At 43.2% G+C, this 19,406-nt stretch overlaps 1 protein-coding gene across 1 annotated transcript in view; it reads right to left on the bottom strand.

The window, feature by feature from the left end:
• ANOS1 (anosmin 1) overlaps positions 1–17,370 on the bottom strand; it is a 137,490-nt gene extending 120,120 nt beyond the window's left edge. Inside the window, exon 1 of the mRNA XM_084844239.1 lies at positions 17,044–17,370. Coding sequence (XP_084700365.1) covers positions 17,044–17,262 — 219 coding nt within the window. The 5' untranslated portion in view covers positions 17,263–17,370. The remainder of the gene's footprint in view (positions 1–17,043) is intronic.
• Positions 17,371–19,406: the final 2,036 nt, after the last annotated feature.

The raw sequence follows: 19,406 nt of genomic DNA, 5'->3' as shown, positions 1-19,406 counted from the left end.
AAGAAAGAAAGAAAGAACAGGATAGGGGAGGGGAGAAGAAAAGAAGAATGGTGATTTGAAATGTGCGGGGGGGGGGAGTAGAATAAAACCCAAGGGGCCTAACTGCCTGAAATTTGGCATATTCACTCAGCTGAATGGGAGCTACCAAGCCTCCAAATGTCATGTATTTATCATACAAACTCAAAAACTTATGGCCGTTTCTGTTTTCCAATGCAAGTCATTGGGAAAATGTTAAAAAAAAAAAAAAGGCAATTAGGGCAGCTCAAAAGATCTGGAACCCGTGCCCAGGTGGGGCCCTTACTAACAACACCCTTGCCCCTGAAGTAAAGAATTGGTCTGTTCAAGCCCCCAACACCTATAGTATCCTGGAACACAGGGAATTAGGGTGAAGAGGGATGCATGCTATTATGCTTTTTAAATTCACTTCCATATGCCTTTTTTTCATTCTTGCTTCCCAGAACCCTATCCCGTACCTTCATAGCCATAAAGTTTTCAGCCCTGAACTTGAGGCCTTTAGCACTGCACAGCAGGGAAGGGTGGCAAAAGACATGTGTGTTCCTTTTTCCCCTCTCCTCCCCTAGAAATCTCTCCCCAGCACTCACACACACAAGTCCCAAACAGTGCTCCAAGTTCCTCTTCCAGGCTGGCTCAAGCCCTGCTCAGGAACACTACTATTAGGCAAACACTAAATCATGATGTTGCAAGTCCCCACTTGTACACTTCTGTAAGCAACAGCTAGCATCAGATTCCCAGCAAGCAAGTTGTACAGATCTCCAGGACTGAACGCCTCCCCGCCCCATTTTCTAATCCAGCAAGACTCTCTCACGCATGCATGTGTGTGCACGCGCACACACAAGCTCTGGTCTAGGAGCCTAGTTGTACAGGTGAATTGCTCATTCAGGAGACTATCCACAGGCATTAAAAAAAACATTAGCATTGACAAAATAAAAGCCCTCACAACACATTCAGAGTGAACAAGCTAACCGAACTCATAACAGTGTTATTGCCTAGTGCACGGATGTATATGTGGTATATGCACATGTCTCTAGGCAATGAACAAATGGTTTAAAAATTCATTCAAGGCCTTCTCCAATACTTTTCATAACCAAGAATGACAGAAAATCCATTTTCAGGAATATGGAATAAAATCCTTTTGAACAGGGAGCAACCTTCTTATCTGTTTTATTTCATCCCCGTGCCCAAAGACAAAGATTTAAATTGCAAAATCATGAAGTATGCTTTTTGCAGGCATGTGATGATTTCATGGAATTTGACAAAATTGATCGTGGCAAATAGAGAGGGTGCACATTTCAAATCTGAAGCTAAAGGAGAACAGAAGGCAAAGATGCATACAAATGACAAGTGATTCTTGATGTGTTTCAAGCGTTCAAGACTTTTCTTCAGTGGATGAACTAAATAGTAAACTAGGTATCATTATCAGAATGTTTCTTGGAAGAATGGGTTTAATGACAATCCACTACTCTCTCCCACTTCCTCTCCTTTCTTAAAATGTAAGTCTAGCAGTGTCCCTGAAACTCTTGTCTGGACATGGATTTCAGGGATAGTGCTATTTTTCAATTTCCAGGTAATATGATAATTTATTCCTGGATGGCCGGGGGAGGGGCAGGGGGAGGTTAATGCCATTATAAACTTCTCTGGGTTGTTTTTTTTTTTAATTTTTGCCTATTTTTAAAAACCTCTACTTGGGGTTTTGGCTTTTTTTTGTTAAATCCCTTCAAAACCTTTATTATTATCCCATGCATGCCCACACACTGAACTCTGCACACATGTTCTCTCAAAGTCTCCTTTTTGCAATGGGTTGCTGCTGAGCTCAAAAGAATGCTGTTCTGTGTTTCTCCAAGGATATCATTGTCATAATCACATGCAAATGGATAGATTTTGGATGTTCTCAGAATTTGCTGCCCATGCTTACTCCTGAGAAATTCTTAGATTCTTACTTCTAAGTAGACACATAAGCTGGATTTTTCTACTGTGCTGGGTCTCACTGTTACTTCTGAGCAGACATGGAGAGCAGTAATTGGGGGTGTTTTGTGTTGAACATATAAATGAGTGGGTTGTGGATGCTCTCAGAACATGCTACTGAGTTCCAAAGACTTCTTTACTGTGTAGCACTGAGGGTATCATCATCATCATTATTATTATTATTATCATCGCATCCTCTGTACACTAGGCTTTGCAAACATGCTCTCTGCTTCTCAGTGTCCCCTTTTGTAATGGGTTGCAATGGATGAAAGAGTTTAAAGACTTTCTGGTGTAATACAGTGCAGGTCTAGATTTAACTCTGAATATTAAAGATGCATCTGCAGGAGAGGATCAGTGATGCCTTGGTCAGCATACAGTATCAACTGGGGGCTTTAGGCAGAAAAACACTGTAGAATTTGATATATCATCCAAATGAAAACGGTAACATTTGGGTATCATCCATTATCAAGTCTTACTGCCCTACTAATACCTTCTAGTCTAAGTTTGTTTTCTCCAAAATCAGTCTTGTTAAATCTTGCAATGAATCTGAACGTGAGTCACTACACAAATCAAATAAACAAGAGAAAAATGAGAGCCAAGGAAGCTATGGGACTTCCAACTTTAACAAGCTACTTTTCAAGGCATAAAAAAGTAAGAACTAAATTGAATTCACATATAGTATCCAGTGCCAAGAATTAATAAGCAAATTCACATTAGTCAGTCAGAGATTCCCTGATGCCTGCCCTAAGCAAATAAGTTTAGAAAGCCAAGGTTTATTCTTAAAGAAATCTATTTTGGATTATTTCCAGAGACTTGAACTAATCTACCAACACAACTCAGCTCTGTATGGAAACATTTGTGTACCTAACAGCTAATCAACATACCACATAATTTATTAGGTAGCATTATTTTGCCTATGCTTACTCATATGCATTTTGCTACACTCAAAACATCTGATTTTCCTCTAATGGAAGATCAGAACAGAAACTGGATCACACTTGCGTACATGGGCTCAGAATACTGTCCTTTTAAAAAAATCACTTTATGAACAAAGATCTACAGACTGCATGGCTCTAGATTCCTACAAAAGCCTACTACACTTGAAATCTATAGAAGGCTCTCCAGGAGCACCTAAACAAACATTCCCATTTTGTCTAGAAAGTGGCGGGAAAAGGTGGTGATTTTCTGCTTCTCTGATGCTGGTTAGATTGCGTAAGGTCACTATTTCAAGTGGACACTATATAGGAGGTTACAGTGATCTATATGGGGCAGAACAACTCTAGCTGTCATTCTTGCCATAGTAACTAGATTCCTACCAAAAATATCTGAGGGATAGATGCAGATGCATTTCCCTGCCAATTTTTCATGTATTACTTCCCCCCAGATCTTCTAACAACCACAGACCCATCCAGGAGAAAACCAGCAAGGAGAGATTACAGGGGAAATTGGAGAGGGGGTAAGGATTAGGGCCCACACAACACATATACTTTTATTTTTATTTATTAAAATATTTCTATAACTCTTTTCCAAAAACTTTGAAGCTGTGTACAACCCCACACAAAATTGGAATAAAAACTGTGACCACATTCACAAAAAGCCAGGATTCTAGAGAATGCTGGTTTGTCATTCACAAGCTACCCTGCTTGGCTCCTCCTACTTGGAGCTAAACTAGCCAGGGCTTCAACGCTTAGTTTGTTGTTGTCCAACGCTGTTGTTGTTGTTTTAAATTTGTTACTTTATTTTAAATCTTAGCAATCCGGCTAGGTTTTGTTTTGTTTTTGAACTGTTATATTGTATTTTATCATGTTGTCTTTTATGGTTTTAACTGAGAACTGCTTTGGCTATTGGGCAGTATAGAAATTGTTGCTCCTCAACAATCCAGAAATTGTAAAACCAGCGAGAAATCCTCGGTTGCAATTGTGGCTTATAAGGAGTCAGGAGCCCTAGGATTGGATGACATGCTAAACTTTGAATTCCTGGTTAGTTTAGTTACTTCTGCTGGTAGAAGAGCCAGCACACAGCTTGTAAATGATGAATCAAGATTCTCCAGCCAGTGTTTGGGCAAATGTAGCCAATGGCTAATTAAAACCACACTACTATCAAGCCAACTATCTCCAGCAAATGCCTTCCTCCATTAGTATTATAAGGCAAACACAGGATTGGAACCCCTATATATCATAGAATCATAGAATAGTAGGGTTGGAAGGGGCCTAAAAGGCCATCGAGTCCAACCCCCTGCTGAATGCAGGAATCCAAGTCACAGCATCCCTGACAGATGGCTGTCCAGCCTCATCTTGAACACATCCAGTGCAGGAGAGCTCACCACCTCCCTAGGTCATTGGTTCCATTGTCGTATTGCTCTAACAGTCAGGAAGTTTGTCCTGATGTTCAACCGGAATCTGGTTTCCTGTAACTTGAGCCTATTATTCCGCGTCCTGCACCCTGGGATGATCGAGAAGAGATCCTGGCCTTCCTCTCTGTGGCAACCTTTCAAGTACTTGAAGAGCGCTATCATATCTCCCCTCAGTCTTCTCTTCTCTAAACATGCCCAGTTCTTTCAGTCTCTCTTTATAGGGCTTTGTTTCCAGTCCCCTGATCATCTTTGTTGCCCTCCTCTGAACCCTCTCCAGCTTGTCTGCATTCTCCTTAAAGTGTGGTGCCCAGAACTGGACACAGTACTCCAGATGAGGCCTAACCAGTGCTGAGTAGAGGGGAACTAGTACTTCCCAGGATTTGGAACCTATGCTTCTATTAATGCAGCCCAAATTGGCATTTGCCTTTTTTGCAGCCACATCACATTGCGGGCTCATATTCAGCTTGTGATCAACAACAATTCCAAGATCCTTCTCGCTTGTAGTGTTGTTGAGCCATGTATCCCCCATCTTGTAACTATGCATTTGGTTTCGTTTTCCTAGGTGCAGAACTGGGCATTTATCCCTATTAAATGTCATTCTGTTGTTTTCTGCCCAGCACACCAGTCTATCCAGATCACTTTGAATTTTGTTTCTGTCTTCCAAAGCATTAGCTATCCTGCCCAATTTTGTGTCATCTGCAAATGTGATCAGCATTCCCTGCACCTCCTCCTCCAAGTCATTAATAAAAATGTTGAAGAGCACTGGGCCCAGGACTGAGCCCTGCGGTACCCCACTCGTTACCTCTCCCCAGTCTGAGACGGTCTCATTGATAAGCACTGTTTGAGTCCGATTCTGTAGCCAACTGTGGATCCACCAGATCCTTGTTTCATCTAGCCCACACTAGTTTGCTCAACAGGATATCATGGGGCACTTTGTCGAAAGCTCTGCTGAAGTCGAGGTATATTATGTCCACAGCATTCCCACAGTCCACAAGGGAGGTGACTTGATCAAAAAATGAGATCAGATTCGTCTGGCAGGATTTGTTCTTGACAAATCCATGTTGGCTTCATGTAATCACTGCATTGTTTTCAAGGTGCTTACAGATGGATTGCTTTATCATCAGTTCCAGAATTTTCCCAGGGATTGATGTCAGACTGACTGGTCTGTAGTTCCCAGCTTCCTCCTTTTTAACCTTTTTGAAGATAGGGACAACATTAGCTCTCCTCCAGTCATCTGGCACTTCACCCACCTTCCATGATTTCTCAAAGATAATAGACAGTGGTTCTGAGAGTTCTTCTGCCAGTTCCTTTATTACTCTAGGATGCAGTTCATCTGGCCCTGGAGATTTGAACTCATTCCAAGTAATTGGGTGTTCCTTGACCATATGCCTTTCAATCTCAAGCTGCAATCCTGCCCCTTCAGCCTGTCCTTCGCCTTTGCCAGGGGGGGTCATAGACCCTCTTTTGGGAGAAGACTGAGCCGAAGTTGGAATTGAGCACCTCTGCCTTTTCTTTGTCATCTGTTATCATTTTGCCATCCTTATTTAATAGTTGAACCACCCTTTCTTTCCTCTGCCTTTTACTATGCACGTATCTGAAGAAAGCCTTTTTGTTTCTTTTAGCATCCCTCGCTAACCTCAGCTCGTTCTCAGCTTTAGCCTTCCTGACACCATCCCTGAAATTCTGTGCTACCTGCCTGTACTCTTCTTTTGCTGCTTGGCCTTCTTTCCACTTCCTATATGTGTCCTTTTTTGTGTTCAGGTCATTCATCCCTAAGCTTTTTGTGAAGCCACATTGGCTTCTTCTGTTGTCTTCCACCTTCTCTTCTTGTTGGAATGGTCTGTGATTGTGCCTTGAGAATTTCCTTTTTTAAAAGCTCCCACCCATCTTGGACTCCTCTTGTCGTTAGTGTCACTTGCCATGGGACCTTACTAATCATTGTTCTGAGTTTACGAAAATCAGCTTTCCTAAAATCCAGGGTACGCGTTTGGCTACACTCGGCTTTTGCTTCCCTTAGAACCAAGGACTCAAATACAACATGGTTGCTTTCCCCCAGAGTTCCTGTAACTGCCACTTTATCCACTAAGTCATCTCTGTTGGTTAGGATCAAGTCAAGGATAGCCGATCCTCTAGTTCCTTCCTCTACTTTTTGTAGGAGGAAGTTATCCGCCACACAAGTCAGGAATTTCCTGGAGGGGCCATGTTTTGCAGAATTTGTCTCCCAACAAATATCGGGGAAATTGAAGTCCCCCATTACTACTACATCATGCTTCCTTAAAACATTGGCTATTTGCTTTTCAAAAGTTTCATCCTCGTCTTCTCCTTGATTGGATGGCCAGTAGTAGACTCCGACCACCAGGTTCCTTTTATTCTTTGCTCCATTTATTTTGATCCAGATGCTCTCGATGGGGCTACCAAGCTCCTCCTCCTGTATTTCTATGCACAGATATGTATTTTTCACATACAGTGCAACCCCACCTCCCTTTCTGTTCCTCCTGTTCTTTTTGAACAAGTTATATCCTTGAATTGCTGTATTCCAGTCATGAGAGTCATCCCACCAAATCTCAATTATACCTATCAAGTCATAATTTCTCTCTTGTATTAAGAATTCAAGTTCGTTCTGTTTGTTTCCCATACTCTGGGCTGTTACAATATAACTTGCCCATACTATATCATGGTCCCAATACAAATAACCAACTTACCATGTGGTAAAATATTTCCACCACATTTTTGCCTGTCTGTATATTAATGAAAATGTGATAACTTCTTTTTTCCTATTATGCATTCCAATATGCGGTAAAGGTTCAGGAGGGTTGAGGTTCCCTCACATTTGGAATTTAGTAAATCAGCTGCCTATATTAAGCTTCCATAAGGAATATATGTGTTTTATTATAATGTTGTATTAAGTGATGTTGTATAGTGTTTATACTGGTGCGGTTGTGTTTTTTGTGAGTTGTTGTGAACCGCCCAGAGAGCCTCAGCTATTGGGTGGTATAGAAATGAAATGAATAAATAGATTAATAAAATATTACTCAGAGCTAGCAAGTCTTGCAGCGAGAGTGGTCTTTAAAGAGTAACTTGTTTTCCATGCTTTTTCTCCATCGTTTCCAAAGTTTAAGAATTCAAATTTCTATACAGAGTGCTGTTCATATATTTTGAAAGATATATGAATTTGTAGCTTTTGTTAGGTACTTTTAAATATTTGCTGAAGTGTTAATGTTTGTTGCACAGGAGCATTTTTTAAATATAACTTTTTTAGATCCTACTCACTTTCTTTGAAGCCAGAAAACTGGCTGTACTGCTGGACTACACTGGGTTGAACGTGCAACCCTCCCATGTCATGTGAACCCAGCCAGCGAGGCTTACGCAAGGGTCAAACAACCCTTGTGTAACCCGTGGTTTGTTTTAGGGTGGGAGCTGCATATTCAAAATGTCACCTGCATGCACCATGGCTCACCATGGGTTAAACAACATACTAGGAAGCTAAATCTAAAATACTGGGAGAATAAAAAGGTCTTTACTTGGCACCGGAAGGAGTAAAAGTTCTATAGTAAATAGCATTTAAGATAAACTATGACCAGCCCCAAAAGTCAGTAACTGGGGTGGAGACTCAGAATACTGTAAATACAGCCATGATAATCTGAATGGCTGCACTTTAGCACAGATTAAGGGATGGGTAAACATCCCCACAATTTACCACCTTATCCATGATCAACTTCTTCAACTTGAAATTAACATAAACTAGATTGTATTTTGATTGAGTACAAGTAGTATTTTCTTCTGTTTCACAGCATCTTATTTCTTAGATGTGTGCAATAGTCACCATCTGCTTTTTAAAAATGGACTTTTAATATATATCTGATGGAAGTAGATCTCTAATAAATCCATAATACAACCAGGAGGAAATAAAATTAACACACAATATTGGATAACCACTTTAGACTGTGCAGTCCTTCAAATACCATTCTGTCTCACAGGCCTATAAATTCAAGCACTTACTCTAAGAAAATCATAACTGTTCAACATCTGGGAAATTGGTCTGGTTTTCAAGCCATTATCCAGGAGGGTTGGGTTTATAGGGTTCCCCTCCGATACACATATTAAACTAGGGGCACAATTTTATACAGGTTTAGACAAAAAGAAGTCTCAGCATTTTCCAGCCAGCCATGCTTTTTTCTGTCTGAACATGCATAGGATTGTGCCCTAAGTGTCTTTTAAGATGTGCTTCTGATTGCTAATTAGGAAGTAATCCTAACCATCAACAGAAAGCTGGGTGAATGAGGTTAGGATGGGGTGGGAATAATGCTTCATCAGCACACAGCTGCTCTACCAGTGGGATGGCACATCCACTGCAGAGCCCCCAATATGCAGACATAAATCTACTGCTGGTGGTCTGGTGGCATTCCAAGGGCAATGGGAACCTGTGGATCTGTCATATCCAAAGCCCCCTTGGTCCACTAGCATGCCCCTGGATCAAGACTCAAACCTAAGCTATGCCAGACCTGAGATGGCGTATGCATTTTCCCTCCAATGGGTTTTAGTGGGAAGGAAAAGTGGGGAGGACAGATAAACCACTGGAACAGAAAGAGCAAAAGAGCTGCCTCCCACCTCCTGCCCCGGCAGGGCATTAGATGTGGTGCTGGCTCTGCAGAGGAGCTCCCACTCCGGATACATAGGCTTGTTCTAACTATCACCAAAGTAATTTTATTTAAACAGGGAATGATTTTCAAACACTTTAAATTTGAATAGTTTATCTTAAATGCTATTTACTATAGAAGTTTTACTCCTTCTGGTGCCAAGTAAAGACCTTTTTATTCTCCCAGTATTTTAGATTTCACTTCCTAGTCTTTAACTTTGGTGTTTTAAATCTGTATTTTAAATCTGATACGTTTTATTCTGGTTGTTCTGTTATATTGTGGTTTTAAGCTTTCATATTTTATATTGTTTTTATGTTGTACCTCTGGTTTTAATTTTTGTGAACCATCCAGAGAGCTTCGGCTATTGGGAGGTATAGAAATGAAATAAATAATAAATAAATAGCCAAATAAAACTTAATCACAAGGTGCATCGCACATTACAAAAAAGTATGAAAGAAAAAAATCAGGACAATTTAAGCCTTAAAGAGCTGCATTATGTTTAATCAATGCATATAATCCAAAATATAAAAAATACAATTGCTGTAACCAAAGTACACATGCTGAGGATGTGTCGTAAGAACTGTTGTGTCAGCACAACTATACAAACTGATACATTAAGGGTGCCATCCTATGCATGTTTAGACAGAGAAAAGGCCTACAACTCCCAGCATGCCCCTGCTAGCCGTACTGGCAGAGGCATGCTGGAAGTTGTAGGACTTTTCTCTGTCTAATCATGCACAGGATTGCACCCCTAATCACTGATGCAGGCAATGCAAGCAGGAATATGCCTATTTCTAAATCCTACTATATACGGAAGGAATAGATATTTTAGTTGAATTTTCAAGATCAGGAATGCAAAGTCTAGGAACCAGTACAGAAGAAAAAACTGTTTTCCTGAACTCTGCAATGACCCAGGTATCAACTAGTCACCACTGTATTTCAGTACCGTTAAAAAAAATGTTATACATTACTTTTAATATGCCAGGATATATACTCATCCATGCCATATGTCATGACATACCAAATTTCATTTTACAGATAAGGAACCAGGGCTAACAATAAAGAAGTAAAACTATGTCCAATAAGACAGCAGTCCAAACTGGCACCAAGACCAACCCCATTGGAAGACTCAAGGCTAAGAGATAATTACGTGTCTAAACCCACTTAAATCAAGTGTAACCTTTAACCATGATGCTACTGAATAGGGTTCTAGATAATATAAAGTCCATGTTGTGTTTTACGTGTCTGGGAATGCCTTCACCTGCTACTTTAACCTTGGTGCTTTTTCAGAGCATAACCAGTAAACAGCTCCAAATGAAAGCTGCACTGCCATGTTCTCCAGATTGTAGCAGTCAGATCAACAAGATAGAATAACGATAAACAGAGTCATGAGGCACATGGGTTACTGCAATATGGTTCATTGCAGAGGAGGGTTTAATAAGTTTCATTTCAACCCCTACAGAACAGCACAAGTTATTCAAACCTTGGAAACAGGGCAGATCAATTCCAACAGCTACAAATGAAGACCACAGCCATAGCTGTATTCTTAGCAGGATTTTATTTATCATGTGAGTATCCTAACTCCTGCTCTTCCCCCAAGGAGCTTGAGACATGATGGTTATACACACATCAACCTTGTTTCACATGCTAGGCCGCAGGTTATCCAGTGAACTTGAGGGCTGAAAGGGAATTTAACAGGCTTCTTTCTGGTCCAATACCAATAGTTTAACAACTATGTAATGCAAAAGTAGACAGGAGTTTCTAAAATCATATGCATATAACACGATGCAATTGTCTCATACAACAGAGCAAGACGCAAGCCTGTTCATATGCGACACAGATTTACCTGCCTTTTCTCCCCACATTTCTGCATCACGCCCTGCCCTGCAGTTTCAAACATCAATTATTACTCACAACAGCACAAATGTACTTTACTATTTATGTCACACTAAGCTTTTCTGACCAGTGAACACACACACAGTTCAAACCTGTTTTCACTGGACCAATTTATGGTAAGGAAAAGTATGCATGCTTTGAACAGTAAAGAACAGCTCTGACAAATAACGACACTTGTACACTATTCCCAACAGATGCTGAGCCAGTAAAAAGCATCATTCAGCCTACTTTAACTTCCTCTGAGACCAGCTTAGTAACTGCCATCAAAGCAAAGTCTCCATACACTAAATCAAAGTCTGGTGCAGATGAATCGGAGTTCTCTTAGGACAGAACACACATGTCTTGTATTTTTTACTAAAAGACAATTGCTCCTGCTATTCAGCTATGCCAGGGTTTGGCTTCCTTTAAAATCTGAGACAGGTAATGAATTATTATGCAGTGGAATCATTTACAGTCTACATTAAAGACTTTTGAAATTGCTATAGTAAAGTAGCAGTGGTAAAGTCATCTTCATTTTCATGGCAGAACAATGCAGCACACACCTGCTTGACCTGGTCATCTCTGGTACATCTCAAATACTGAGGGCACTAGATGTTTAACATATCCTTCTCCTCTTCTTCTCTTTCCCCAATTAAAAGAGAACAGAAAGTTTAGCATTTATTAACAAGATCACTTTACTTTCTGTATATTACTGTTGTTTCATGTCTTAGAACTATTTAATCCCCTGTAATTTGGATAGATCACACTGTGCTTTCATAGGATAGGGTTAAAGTCAGTGATTTCCAGTGGATTTGCGGGGGGGGGGGGGGACAGCCAGTTATTAAGTCTTAACTGAGTAATTTGCAGCTTATTTCACCCCAGCTAATTAAAATGTAATCACTATTGTTTGGCAATGTGCATTCTGTCAGCAGTTTTTACTTCAGAAAGAAATCATGCCAAGAAAGCACACACATAAAAAGGCCTTTCACTAGGAACTGGCTGGTGTAAATTGCCTCCTTTAGCCAGTGAAACTGTAAAACAACAAGAGTTACAACCAACTGACAACAGTAGAAGAAAAAACTAATCCCCTTTTAATATAATTAACTGGGTTGAACGATTTCCTGCTTTTGATATATCCCCTTAAGAAAACACATATTCACAGAAGGTAGTTTTTGGTTTTAAAATCTAGCACATCCTTATCTATATGGATTTGTTACTCACTCCTATTGCTAATTCAGGTGGATCACTAAGTGTGTGTGTGCATGCACACATGAGCATGCACACATGTGTGTACGTGTGTGCCTATTCTCTTGCATGTGCCACGCATACACACATTTATCCACACTGCGTTCTTGAAACAAAATGTGCTTTTACACATTTTCCTTCCTCCTGGTTCATGTGGACTGACTGAGAATAATACCCTCTCTTCAAAATAGGCTTTGTCATGGACAGAAGAAGTTAAAATACCCTGCAACAGACTGTTCTGTGAATGTGAATTCCAGTGTTCTGTAGGATAACAGGAGTTATCAGAGTGCATACATTCACCATCTAGTCCTTATTTGTTTGAATTTGTCTTGCCCTGCTGTGCAAGAATCATCATACATATATTATACATTCCAGTAAAGAGCTTCTCTAAAGGGTTAACATGTTTATCAAATGGGATGGAAGAATGCATTTTAATTTAATAAATAGAGGGGCAAGATCTTTTTTTTTTTTTCTAGATCTCCTGTAACCTTACGTTACGAAGCAATGAATTGCCTGAAGACATTATTTGCATTATATTTTATTTTATTCTTTTAAATATTTGTACTTTATTTTTATATTTTCGATTTTAGGTTTTTAAATGTTTGTAATCCACCCAGAGAACATTAGTTGTTGGGTAGATTAGAAATGTAATAAATAAATCAATAAAGAATAAGAGAGAATCTGGAAGTCCATAAAAATCAAGTATACAAAGAAAAATAAGCAAAATATGATGCACTATGATAAGTATGCTTTAATAGTTTGATACAGGATCCTTGACCCAAACAGGTATAGCTCAATCCTATAAATGTTTGCTTAATATCTCCAGTTCAGTTCAGCACAACTTAGATCCAAGTAAACAAGTAAGGATTGCAATCAAGTCTCATTTTACTTTGCCATGAGGACAGGAAGGCCTGGCGTGCTATGGTCCATGGGGTCACGAAGAGTTGGACACGACTTAACGACTGAACAACAACTCTCTACTGTAACACTTCTGTACTTCATCAAATGTAAGTAATCATATGTACACAGTGGTAACTGAAATTTGCATTCTGCTCGTATCGAATGTCAAAGCTTAAATCACAGGAAAGTACCAATTTTGATACTCCCATCAGTCGGTGAGGCCTAAGCATCATCCAATATAACACCCTTCACCAGGCTGGTGCCCGCCACCAGTATTGGAATGCAACTCCCATCATTCCCAACCACAGTGATGGGAGTTGCGATTCAACACAGCTGTAGGACACCAGGCTGGGGAAAGTTGTTATATGCAATAGTTTCTCACATCCTAGCTGCTTTTTCATCCATACCCTCAGATTAAGTTTATGAGTATACAATACCTCTGCCCACTCTGTTTACACTCCCCACCCCCCGGCCAAAAAAAGGATACAGCTCAAGAGAATAGTGTATTTTGAGGATACATTTAGGTGGGTTTGTATCAAAAATCAAGTAATGGAGATATAACAGGATTCTTGTCTTATATCAGAATTCTTGAACCGCTCTGTCTACAATATATACCGAATTCAAAATGGTTTTAGAATTTACAGATATGACAAATATGTCTGTATTAGTTTTAAGAGAAGCCGGGGGAGGGGGGGGGAGCTTAAGTCACTAAATGACAGGTATGATCTACACCTAGATTAAAATTCACACCCGAGTCCTGTTGATTTCAATAGGGCTTAAGTACAGTTAACTGTACATATCATTGTAGCTTTACAACACACACAGATAGCAGCTTCCCACACTCTTGAGCACTTTGTAATACACACAGGATGGCCACAAATACGCCCTCTTGTTAAACAAGGCACCTTTATTCCCTATCTTGGTTACCCGAAAGCCGGTCATGCAAGATGAATATCCTGAATAGTTACATCACTGATTCTCTTCTGAAGCACAGACTTCCTTCCAGAAACTGAAGAAGATCCAAACACTACCAACAGGTTCACACTGTGTCTATGGCAGAGTTTAGAAGTCCATTAAATATTCTTCTGAGTAGCTTCTGTCCAGACACATGTTTGGATAGCGGATTTTGAATATGGGAAAATATAATCAGGCTGTAATCCTATACCAGAAGTAAGCTCCACTGAACTTGATAGGACTTACTTCTGAGTAGACATGTACAAGACTGCAATATTAGTCTCATGACTCACAAACGCTATGCTAATCCAGACTTTTAGACTAATTGTGGCTCCAGGGTTTATTGCATTTTTGTACAGCTAAACCGGGAGATTATGATATATAGTTTAAGCTTAGACAGCAATAGCAAAGAAAGCCTGGATGTTTTTTTTTAAGCTTGATCAGTAGGATACAAGCGTATACAGTGTCCCACCACCCTCCAAAAAAAGCGTTCAGGTGCCACTACATCTATTCTGCATAAAGGTTTTGCAACTCTGTACGATAAAACTATAGTGGCATGTAGCATCTGTCTTATACGTAACAGAATAGAAGGATCTTTATCTTTTTTTTCTGCTGCACCAAAGTACATTGGTTTATATGAATGAATTTCTGGAGCAATCAGGCCAAGAAAACGCCACACAGTTTGCAAAAGATATGTTTTCCCAACACACAGCAATTCTGCAGATCAAGCACCGCTGCAGAATCATGTTACCATCTTGTTATCACTTTTAAAATATCACCGAAAGAGACACTACAAATGGTTATCAGGGGTGCATACACACCCCCAAATTGCCACACACTGTCAAAATGTTTAGAATAGATAACAAGAAACCCAGTTATTGATCTTCATCCCACCCCTTTTAGCAGCTACTTATTCCAACTCAAACACACTAAGGGAGCCATTTATTTTCCATCTTTTTCCATACAAAGCAAAAACATGACATTCACATGAATACTCAAGGAGAATTATTCCAGCACATTTGCCTGTGGCAAAAAGCACAGAAGCTATAACTTACACGCCCTATGTTATCAAAATAACTGCCAGAGACAGAAATGCACAGTAAAATGGGACACCTGCAGAGATCTACAGAAGAAACTAACTTCTTCCCTCCTTGCCTTTAGGGTCACCTTTTTCAAAGCACCCTGTTTTCTGAATGTACAGGCCAATCCTACGCAGAGTCAGGCAGGCTGTCACATAAACCCATTGATTTCAATGGAATCAGGTGCTCTGACAAGGATTGGGCAAGTTAGCGTACTGAACTGTTCTTGGCCAAACAAGTAACCGATCTTTGCAAGTCTTATTACAAAGATACAACTGTAGAATCTAGGGTGATATTCAACAAAACATGTTAAAAACAAACCCTCATACATCTGCCAGGTCTGTCCTTCTCTCTCTCTCTCTCTCTCTCTCACACACACACACACACACAGAGAGAGAGAGAGAGAGAAAAGAATCAGTAAAAATAAACTGAATCATTGATTTGGGATTGCAGGGGGTGGGAGAAGGAGTAGAAATCCCCTATCTTTTCAGGATTCTATCTATCTTTCTAGATTCAGGATTTGTACATTTCAGGGTTCTATCCCTCTATCTTCTCAGTAATTTCAGTATTCAAGCAAGTCATAGGAACACACTGGCCATGTAGTATGTAAGATGCTTATCAAAAATCACACCCGTCTCTCACAGGTCGATTGATCCAGAATAACTACCATGCTTTGGTTAATCACAGTCACTATATAAATACTAACCAGGTAAGAATAGTAACTTCTTTAGCTCTCTGATAGATGAGAATAACACATCCGTACTTATCCAACAACATACAATTCTATGCCTTATCATAAGTAACAAGGAAATGCCACCAAGTCTGCACTATTACTAATGCAAATGTGAAACATAACCCATTCGTTGAAAAAAAAATGGGAAGGGGAAATCAGCTTCTTAAAAAGCTCTCTCCCCATTATATCCATGGGGGTGGGAGGGGAATGACTGAATGTTAAGGGGTAAATAATCTGCTTTAACAGTTCAATGGGATTTACTCCTAGGTAAGTGCATGTAGGGCTGCAAAGAGTGCAGTCCTACGTGTGCCTGCTTGGAAGAAAGTCCCACTGAGTTTAATTAGGCTCACTCCCAGGTAAGTGTGTCTAGGACTGCTACCTAAGAGAGCTTTAGATTGCTCCCTTATACTTCCTATACAAGTTTACCCAGTGGAAATCTGCATGACTTAATCTAGAATAACTACCATCTCCCGATTGCAGTCAGAACACCTTGAATTAGAAGTCTCACTCCACCTCCACCATACACAGAAGACACGTTCTGATGCTTATGTTAATTAATAAGGGGATCCGGTCAACTGAACTGTCGCTCTCTGCTATCGCTAATGCGAGTTAAAATCTCCACATCCCCTGTAAGCGCGGGTTGAAAGTGGACACAAGTCCATCCCTGTGTCGCCACCAGGGCCGGCAAGCCGAGAAAAGCCAGCAGGAGTTACCTTCGGAGTAACTCATCCGCGTAAAAGGATGCTTAGGGGCAAAAGTAGCAGCCCGGTGCGACCAGATTTACTTCGAGGCAAGTTCAATCGATTCCACCGGGGCTGATTTCAAAGTATGCACGCTTGCTTGGGATTGCAAGCTCCATCCGACGCGTCTAAGCAGCTGCAAGTGCCGCGGAATTCAACGGGACTTACACCCAAGTCACCACGGGTGGGCTTGGGGCCTCCGGAGCCCGCCCGCGCTTGCGCCGGTTTACTCGGGAGTCAGTCACGCCGAGTTCAACGGCATCTGTTTCCGAGCAAAATGCACGCTGGGGCTGCAGCCGGAGGCACGTGTACTGACATCTAACACCCACCCACCCTGCGGCCAAAAAACAAGCTGCGCTGCGCTGCGTTGCAGCCGCGGCTAGAGCAAGGTGCTCCCGTCCCCGGGAGTGAGCCCCGCTGAACTCCACCGGACTTACTTCTGGGCAGGCACGCACAAGACCGCGCTGGAGATCGGGGCGTTCCTGAATACCCGGCTTGTGTTTGCTGTAGTGCCGCCGCCGCCGCCCACGCGCGCCCCCCGTACCTGGAAATGCTTGAAAAAGGCGGAGAGGCGAGTGATCTGCAGGCTGAGACACCTGGACGTGCATCGGGCTCCGTAGACGCCCGCCGCGGACAAGGACTCGTCCCGCCTGCGAGCCGCGGCTGCTTCGCCAGCCCCGGCGGCAGAGCCCGGCAGGCAGCTCCAGGAAGCCGTAATCCAGAGGAGAAGGGCCACAGGCACGCCGGGCTCCCGAAGCCCCATGGCTTTGTGCGCGAGCGGGGCGCGGGAGGCGGAGGAGGAGAAGGCGACCCCGAGCCGCTCCGGACGCGCCGCGCGCCGCTCCGTCCTTTCCCCTCGCCGAGGGCAGGCGAAGGAGGCGGAGAAGCCTCCGCGCGGCAGGCAGAAGCGCGGCGGGGGGGCGCGCGGAGAAAAGTTCAACCATTCAACTCCCCTCAGCCCCCCGCCAGTCCTCGGCGCGCAGCCCTCCCCTCACTCCCAGGAGGGGGTGGGGACAGGGCGACAGAAGGCTGCGCGATTGGCTGCGGGAGGCCCGAGTGACAGGGCGGCCGGGCGGGGCGGGCTGCCTGGCCGCAGGCAGGTCGCGCGGAGGGAGGCTGGGGCGGCGAGAGGCGCTTGGGGCGAGTAACTTTCTCTCGCGCGGACGCACGGGCGCAGCACGCTGGGCGGGCCGCGGCGAAGCCCGGCTGGGGGGCGCCGCTCTCGCCGGGGCGCCCCGGCGTGCACCTGCCCCGGCTCCCTCACCAGCGCGCGGCAAAGCAGGGCCCGAAGGGGCGAAGCCCGCGGCGCCCGTGCACGGCGGGGAATGGTGCGGGGCCGCAAGGCGCGAGCCGGTTCTCTCCGGGAGGAGGAGCTGCCCTCTCACCGCCTTGCCTCTCGGCGGGGCCCCCCAGGCAGCCGGGCGTAGTCCGGCCGCAGTCCTGTGCAGCGTTAGGGCCACGCGAGGCTAGGGCCGGACATCTGCCGACTTTGCCGGTGCCAGCGCGCTCCTGCTGAGTACACACGCTTTGTGTACACATGCTGAGTACACATGGGTTCCGAATGGTCCCGCCCGGCCAGCCCCATGTGCTTCTCACCGGGGCTTGAAACGCAGGGGAGTTGGGTGTGGTTTCAAGTCGCGGGGCTACGGAAAGCCTTACGGCTGGCGGTCGGAGTAGGGCCACTGATCTCTGTCTGGACGGGTCGGACTTCTCCTCCCATCTGCCCCAGTCAGCGTGGTCAGGAATTCTGGGAGTTGAAGCACAATATCTGGAGGACACCAGGGTGGGGAACGTGCGACTGTCCAGAAGTTGTTGGACTGCAGCTCCCGTCAACCCTTAGCATTGGCAATGCGGGCCAGGACTGATGGGAGTTGCAGTGCAACGACATCTGGAGGGCCACGCATTCCCCATCCCTGAGCTAGATGGACCAGGCACTCTTTGCCCAATGGAACATTCCTGCATTGAAGCAAAACCTGATGCAAGCAAAAAATAGAAGCTCTGAAGAATCTATTGCTGTTCAGGTACAATCGATGCATATAACCAAACTATATATGGAAACCTATCCTTTCTTACCCCTGCATATAACCCCTTTAGATACAAACACCTATGCATATTTTATCATACAGCACCCAACATAAGATTTCCCAAAGTGCTATTCAACATGTACAGCTTGATTTCTTGCTGATCCACCAGGCAAGAAATCCAACTGATTTCAGTGGGCATATTCCCAAATAAGGGTGCAATTCTATCTGGATAGGTGTCTGCCACCGACCTCAGGGGTGACCGCCTATTCAATGCAGGGCAGGAGCAGTGCAGAGGGGATTGTCCCCTCTGGGCTTCAGCTGTCCTGCATTCGTGGCTAGACAGCCGATTTCGGCTGTCTAGCTGCAAGAAGTCAGAGCAGTTTGGGGGGCAGACGCTGGACAATGCATAGTAAGCGTCGGAACGGCACTTCCCCTTGCCCCACTCTGCCCCCAGGAATGCCCCATTTTCACCTCTTCCGAGTGCAGAGCACGGGGCTGATCCATGCTGCCTACAAGGCAGCAAGGGGGGTGGGTGGAGGTCGGTTCTCAGGGAACCAACCTCAAGAGAGTAGGCTCCGAGGTTGGTTCCCAGGAAATGACCTATCCTATGGCCATCTAGCCGCTGACTAGGAGCCATAGGATTGCACCCTAAGTGTGCCTAAGATAGAGTTTATATACATGCACTTACAACACAATCCTAAACATGTTTATTCAGAAGTAAGGCCTACAGTGTTCAACAGGCTTACGTGTAAGTGTACATAGGATTGCAGCATTAATACAAATATTCACAGATTCTTAGAGAACACAGCTACATCAGCAGAATATTTAGAATTGTGGTGTTACATTCCTTCTGAAATCTCTATTTTAATTTTTAAAACATATA

This window comes from Heloderma suspectum, chromosome 3 (genome assembly GCF_057233095.1).
Source record: "Heloderma suspectum isolate Gila_16-S chromosome 3, 16-S_ref, whole genome shotgun sequence".
Lineage (NCBI taxonomy): Eukaryota > Metazoa > Chordata > Lepidosauria > Squamata > Helodermatidae > Heloderma > Heloderma suspectum.
Note: the sequence above shows the minus strand (reverse complement) of the source record. Positions and strands in the feature narration are given on the sequence as shown.